General features: G+C 35.1%; 1 protein-coding gene across 1 annotated transcript; it reads left to right on the top strand.

Annotated features, from left to right (window-relative positions):
- The first annotated feature begins 518 nt into the window (after positions 1 to 518).
- pirk (poor Imd response upon knock-in) lies at positions 519 to 1151 on the top strand. Its single transcript, XM_076135832.1, has one exon. It carries the CDS (start codon positions 651 to 653, stop codon positions 1020 to 1022), a length of 372 nt encoding a protein of 123 aa, XP_075991947.1. The 5' UTR covers positions 519 to 650; the 3' UTR covers positions 1023 to 1151.
- Positions 1152 to 7464: the final 6313 nt, after the last annotated feature.

Raw genomic sequence — 7464 nt, 5'->3', positions numbered from 1 at the left:
ATAGGTCTGTGTCATAAAACTTACTGATTATAATAATTCAAGATTCTGAAGGTTAACCCCCCAAGAAAACCCGTTAATCTGTATCAAAAACAATTTAGATAACATGTATGTGATTTCTCCTTTGTCTGTATCTGATTTTATTATAAGCTTATTATTTTTATCTAGATCTATACTTGTTACTTATCTACAGTAGACAACAACTTAAGAAGTAAAAAAACTCGTAGTAATGTTATTATGTTATTTAATCAGAAGTTACTTACATTTTCATTTGAAGACTTTAACAGGAAAAAAAATCATAAACATTACTTTCCCGATTCCCGAAAGCCGTTCGAAAAAAAGTATTTACCATTCCTTGGGGGGAATAACTATACGAACAATACATAACGGTAAGGTGCCCGTGAAATAGAATAAACTGTCATTCAACGTTAACGTTCAATGAGTGACGCATAGGGGACTCCCTATCAACGGCTGTAGAGGCATGCGCCGGCGCATATAAAAGCCGAACGCTCAGCCGACTTACTCATTCGCACACAGCTAACACTGAGCTACAGACGCGAGTAAAACAACTCAAATTTTAATACATTCGTAATTCTAAAATCGTGAATTAAAATTCCTATTTCAATTTAAAAGAAAACAAAATTTCATCTACAATGAAGAAGTACTCGATCCTCGGAAACAAGAAGAAGGTGACTATGGAGGTCAACCCTACAGTGTTGAAAGTAGTCGGGAATAACTGCATCGTCAAGGTTTCCATCAATCAGGGAGAAATTGAGGTGATTGGGAACGACTGCCGGATTGAAGTGACAGAAAACCATGGAGTGATAAACTTAGTTGGGAGCAATGGGAACGTGACAGTTGTCAAGAGAGTCAAAGGCGATAGGGTTCAAATCGTTGGACCTAATTGCCGGCTAACAGTTGCTGGGAAGGAGAAGTCTACAGGAGGCTACGAAGCTCAACTATCGCCGTTCAGCAAAGACCTGGACGATGTGATCAACTCCATCTTTACCTTCGTGATGCGATGAAGGATAGTTTAAGTGCTAAATTGGACATAAGTGCTGTGAATTTCGCTTTTGTGACGTGTGACCCCTCCGAAACGGTACGTCAAGAAAAGAGTGAACATGTTTTGTACTAATAAACGCTTTGAAACGCTACATTATTTTTTATTCAAATTTTGTTAGTTATTCCCCGGTGATTGTTCTGTTTCATTCTAAACAGTTAAGAGTAAAAGAGATGACAATATTATCGTCATCGTCTTACAAAAACAGATGGATAGACTTGATCAATTCTATCGAAAGAAACAGTTATCTTAATGGTTTAAAAGTATTACAAATTATGAATACGCTTGATACTAGTTTTGGTGAATGTTTTTAAACACCTGTTCGTCTCATTAGAGACTGTTGATTGGTGAAATTGTTATTTATGAGTCAATAAATTGTAAAACATGATTATACTATAGGCATATATTATAGTCATTATCTTAGATATTTAATAATTAAAAATATCACCCAGCTGCCTTAGACTCAGGTAACATTTGATTTTTTTTGAAATTTTATTAAGTTTTCGGGATATTTAAAAAAGATTAAAACATATTAACATTACAGGCTCTTATCAATCGTTAATCATATTAATTTCGACTATCGGCGTATAATTTTGACACATACATAACACACTTTGCAGCTTAACATACAATTTTTCTATTGCATAACAATACACATTCCACACGTTATAAGTTTATAAGGTCAAGAAAGGTCTCTGACCTATTTATCTAGTCATTATCTAATAACTTACACTGATAATATATGACGTTTATCATCGTAATTGCATCACTTTCAATTTGATCAATATATAGGTAAATACTTTATTGCAAGGTTAGATAAAATTATAGTCAGTAACATCTGATGATAACTGTATTATGTACTAGCTGATCCGCGCAACTTCGCTTGCGTCACATAAGAGAGAATGGGTAATATTTTCCCCGTTTTTGTAACATTTTTTACTGTTTCTCTGCTCCTGTTGGTCGTAGTGTGATGTTGTATAGCTACCCAACAGTAAAATTATTTTTCAATTCACACCAGTAGTTCCTGAGATTAGCGCGTTCAAACAAACAAACTCTTCCGCTTTATAATATTAGTATAGATATATCTACATAACTACTTACATCTTATTATATTATTTTACATACCTGATTATACAGAGATGTTACAAACGAACAAGACGACGGCCAAAACTTTTTCTTCCATTTTCCATTTAAACACATTCCGCGGGGGTAATGTGGATATCGTATCCATGATTTAAATGACGTACAAATATAATGGGCATAGTAATTCACTTTAAGAGAGTTATTAACTTAATTTTAGTACTCTCGTCGTGCTTTCGTCGGCAAATGTGGGCAAAAATATAGCGTCGTGAGCACGTTCTGATTTGTCGAGTATATCCGACCGTGGCGGTCAAAGGGTTAAGTAAAATCGAACCTACGATACACGAAGTGATGGTAGAGATATAGTAGCCATTTTTGCATAACAATCTTCAAAGTTTGTATATCCTTGAATATACCTTGAATTTAGAAGTGTTAATAATCCTGCCGTAGATTTAGGTGTGAGTCACTATGATTAATTAAGGTAATCAAAATTCATGTCTGTATCTACCTAATATGGTTAAGACTAAAAATAGACTGACATAATGGCTTTAAATTCAGAGGCCCGCTATGTTAACTTAGATTCGTTCTTAGTATATGAGCCTAGCTTTTCTTCTAACTATGTTGGTAGTAATAATAATAATAAATTTAACCCATTAATGTCCCGCTGCTGGGCAAGGATCTCCTCCCGTAATGAGCCCTTAAGTCCACCACGCTGGCCAATTGCGGGTTGGGGACTTGGTAGTAGTTGTGGTAAAAATTGCCACGTCAATATTCTAAGTCTGTGCCATCAATTTGTTGTTATAAAGACGGCAGTACGATGAACAGAATTGTAGACTTGAAGCTGGCTAGAAATGAAACTAAAGAAAAAAAAGTACCCACAGGAAAATATATTATGTGTAACTAATGCCATCAAAAACATTCTGTAAAAACCTCAAGTCTCGCCGTAAAAAGTTGTGAGATCTATATAATACCAAGTCGATTAATCTATTTAGTCTCTACTTAAAGGACCTTCTGTCTTAACTTATTACGTATGTTATTATCATGCCAATTAAAAAAAATACCTTTAAAACAAATAGACCGACCTGGCCATTTTCCTATGGGAATGTTGTTCAGTTTCATGGGCTAAACACCCTTACCCACCCTATACCCCCTCCCGTTATGCCTCATATAGTAGGTACCTATTTACACCTATTTATTTTATTTTCTACAGTAATAATAATTCATTAACTGCAAATGTAACCTTGTAATCTTATACATTTATATGGGATTGCAAAGTTATTGTTGCAGTTGGTGTATTTAGAAAACTGGACCGAAATTAGAAAATATTAAATTTTTCCCATGATTAAGACACTAAACCCTATTTGTATTCTAAATTTTAAGCTTCTAAGTCTGCTAGAAGTACCTTAGACTTTTGATGATCGGTGAGTCAGTGAGTCAGTGAATCAGTGAGCGACAAAATTCAAAATTTTAACAAGTTGTCATTCTTAAACTACTGGTTCAAATTGACTGAAATTTTAAATATACCGTGTTTATACAATGACTAATTAGTTGCTGAAAATCCAGGCTTCTTGTTTTATCCACAACGAAATTATAGGGGTGTCAAAAATAGCCCGAATTGCTTCGAGAAAAGGATGTTACGGCCGTGCCGCTTTTTTTTTGCTCGACTTGCGGGGGCACTTCCGTGCCCCCAGATTTTTAACTCTATATGACGAATAATTTCTGAGTCAAATTCTAAAGTTTAGCGTATGAGATCACACCCACATTTTTTACGCGAAAGATAACTCGTGTATGTGTGAATGTTTATTTATTTTTACGTAGCAGACACAAAGTAGTGTTCCGGAATATGTGAGCTTTTATTACCAATTAAATAATGTTTCAAATCAGTTCGGTAACTTCATAGAACATTCTCTTTAATACATATGCCTTTTAATCAGCTGTACTTGCATTTATGGCACAATGGCCATTTCTGTCATGAAATTTCATCTCATAGTACAAGGTTCTATAAAAATAAACAACAGCTTTTTTCTATAGGTTAAGAAACCGTTGGTGTGGTCAATTTATAAGTTGGATGACGCATAGTGACATCTACTTAGACTGAGCGTCTCTGAGCTTGGGAGGGCATGCACTAGGTTAAGAACTAACCATACGATAAATTACCTATAAAAAAATGTTTTAAGCGAATCTTTTGTAAAGAGACACTTTCTTCTTTTTTTGTGGCTATCGTACAAAAAATATAAAAAAACATATTCGTCTAGGAGTTCCTGAGATCCGGTTACAATTCATTTGAAAGTGCGCAAGAACTAGCCTTATCTACTAAATATTAGTTATTAGAATATCTTATCAGGAGGCTCGGTACGGGATGGAACTCCTAAATAGGAACAAACAGAAGACAACCGGTTTAGATAACACTATCAATGATGATCTACATTTAAACTGAAATTTGTATGTGAACTGTCTATTTGTCTATTAGGCTGATAAGATTTGCGTTAAGACTTTTGTCGTCAATTACTGATACGACTAGAGGGTTCTATTAAAATATTGTTGTTCGTCTTTCCGATATTGAAGTAGTTGAAATCACAGAAACGACTTACCCTCGGTTTCTGAGTTCATTTAGCGGTAGTTTATCTATTCAATTGCGTCTTTTTATATGAGTTTTAACATTATTGAATAGATAAACTAACGCTAAATGTACTCAGAAACCGGGGCTATTCATCTTACCACTTATTACATCGCGTATTGCTAATAGTTTGGTAATGGGCAACATCTAAAATTGTCACAAACTACATTATTGAAATGTTTAATTGATTGATACATTTTACAAATAAACAGTTGCATACTTACGTAATATCTTTCCTGTTATACCCAAAGGTGTACAATGTAGGCAGGAGTGTATGTTATACACCCGCAATACGCGCTTACCAAATTAACAAAGACCAATAATACTTTGCTCAACCCGGGAATCAAACCCCAGACCTGATCAGTGATCAACTATAGGCTTCCGACCGTGCTACGGAGGCAGTCAAACATATTGAAGAATATAGTTATTCAAGCATAACCAACATTTTCAAAACTATCACCACAGTACCCCTCAAAAGCGAACTATCACGATACAACCGCCAATTACTCCATATTTACAAAATCATTTATACAAGTAGGTTTGTTTGTCCATCAGTATTAAGTCGTCACGTGACCGATGGCTATTCGCATAGTTAACACATTTACTGTAATTACTGTAAAGTTAACGGCACCCCGCATTTTTTAGGCGACCATAAAATTGTGGGTTACAGGATTTTCCTGATAGTTTTTATTAAAATTCTAGGTTATATGTTGGCGGCACCTTTATCTAAGTTGATTTTGTCCGCCCTAGGCATAAACCATATCAGTGATGGCTTGCAAAACGATCAACTGTAGTACCTACTCCTAACCAGGGTCTTGTATGACAAGGTGTATAGTTGTGAATCAAGCAAGGCTTAGGGTCGTTTATTAGGATCGTTGCCAGTGGCTTTCTTTAAACTCTGCATATTCCAATGGGGATTTTGTTTATGTATGTACTTATGTATAATCTACACTTCCGTCAAATGTTGTCTTAACCCCGGTTTCTGAGTACATTTACCGGTAGTTTATCTATTCAATATCATTTTTTATATGAGTTTTAACGCTATTGAATAGATAAACTACCGCTATATGTACCTCAGAAACCAGGGGTTAATCGTTTTTGCTATTTTGACGTTAAAAGTGCCAACCAAACACACATTTTCTTTTTAAAATTAACACACATATAGTATTAGCTGTATTAGTAAGACAGTATGGATTGTGTTCCCTCGTAACGCAATCTATGGTATTTCTTGATCAGATAAATGGTGTCTCACTATGGTCTATGGTGGTCGTTAAGCGATCAATGAAGCAAGGAATGTGCCCAGCAATCAACTAGACCATAGATGGGTCATCGTTTTTCCATGAATCGGTGCATCGGCCGTATAAAAGTTCATTGCTTTGAGCGTTCATGTGTCATTAGTCTCTTGACGGGTAGAAAATCTTGAACAATGACTATTAAAAAAAATGCGTGAATTTTCTATATAACGCGATTCTGTACAGCCAGTACTATCGAGTCCCGAGAGTTTGACATTAAAAATTTATTTCAAAAATTGATTCTATTGTACCCGCTGATCAAGTTTTCATACGAAATAATTCGATAGCTAGCCGGTTATCGGTAGTACCTAAATAGTGATAGAGAATCGCGGTACAATAAAAATTTATATTTTTGTTAGTTCCTTATTTATGTTTTTGGGAAGAATAGTGTGAGAGATGTGGATTCACAAAGCATAAATCGCTAATCTACGTTACTCCGTATTTTTTAATCTGGGAAAGACCGTATAGACACCGTGCCAATTTTTGGCGCTTATCACGAAATATGATAATATTTTGGGCCTTTTGAATGGATTCTTGGTAATTTTTATATTCGGGACATAAACATTTGATGTGTTTTCCTGAAAGATGTAGTAAAAAAATTACCAAGAGATTTTGTCGCGTAATAAATTATAGACGGCGTGCCAATTTTTTTTACTTGGCTTTGCTCCAACTCGAGTTTTTAATGAGAATTTTCAGTGGGAAAACCCTGAAGGGATTTCATGGGAAAGGCGTCTTGTATCAGTTTTTATGTATACTCTAATATCTTCTTAGAATTTTGACTGTTGTAGATAATAACTGGATTTTACGAACTAATCATTGGGGGCATGCCAAAATTATTGGCCTATTTTTTATGTGTATATCTTTACTAATATTATTAACTAGCTGACCCGCGCAACTTCGCTTGCGTCACATAAGAGAATCATAATTATCCCCGTTTTTGTAACATTTTTCACTGGTACTCTGCTCCTATTGGTCTTAGCGTGATGATATATAGCCTATAGCCTTCCTCGATAAATGGGCTATCTAACACTGAAAGATTTTGTCAAATCGGATCAGTAGTTCCCGAGATTAGCGCGTTCAAACAAACAAACAAACAAACAAACAAACTCTTCAGCTTTATAATATTGGTATAGATGTGACAGTAAGCCGATTTTCCAGGAAACCTATTAATAAAATTTAAATAGAGGTATATTGAACTGGAAGAGATTTATAATTGTGTCATGTTGAAGTAAACCGTTGACCAACGTGTTGGTCATTGACCAAATTAATAATTTCACATACTTTTCAACTAATTCAGTTCTATACACTGGCGAAAACCAAAAACCCATGTTCCACCGGCTTTTTAGGGCGAGAGACGTATGCTTAAACGTAACCTGAAGTAAGTTTGGACGTAAGTTTAAAGCACTGTTTAATGAGTT

Source organism: Anticarsia gemmatalis, chromosome 3 (assembly GCF_050436995.1).
Source record: "Anticarsia gemmatalis isolate Benzon Research Colony breed Stoneville strain chromosome 3, ilAntGemm2 primary, whole genome shotgun sequence".
Classification (NCBI taxonomy): Eukaryota; Metazoa; Arthropoda; class Insecta; order Lepidoptera; family Erebidae; genus Anticarsia; species Anticarsia gemmatalis.
This window is presented reverse-complemented; position numbering and strand designations above follow the sequence as displayed.

Coding starts and splice junctions, on each gene's coding strand:
- pirk (XM_076135832.1), top strand. CDS start 651: ATGAAGAAGTACTCGATCCTCGGAAACAAGAAGAAGGTGACTATGGAG.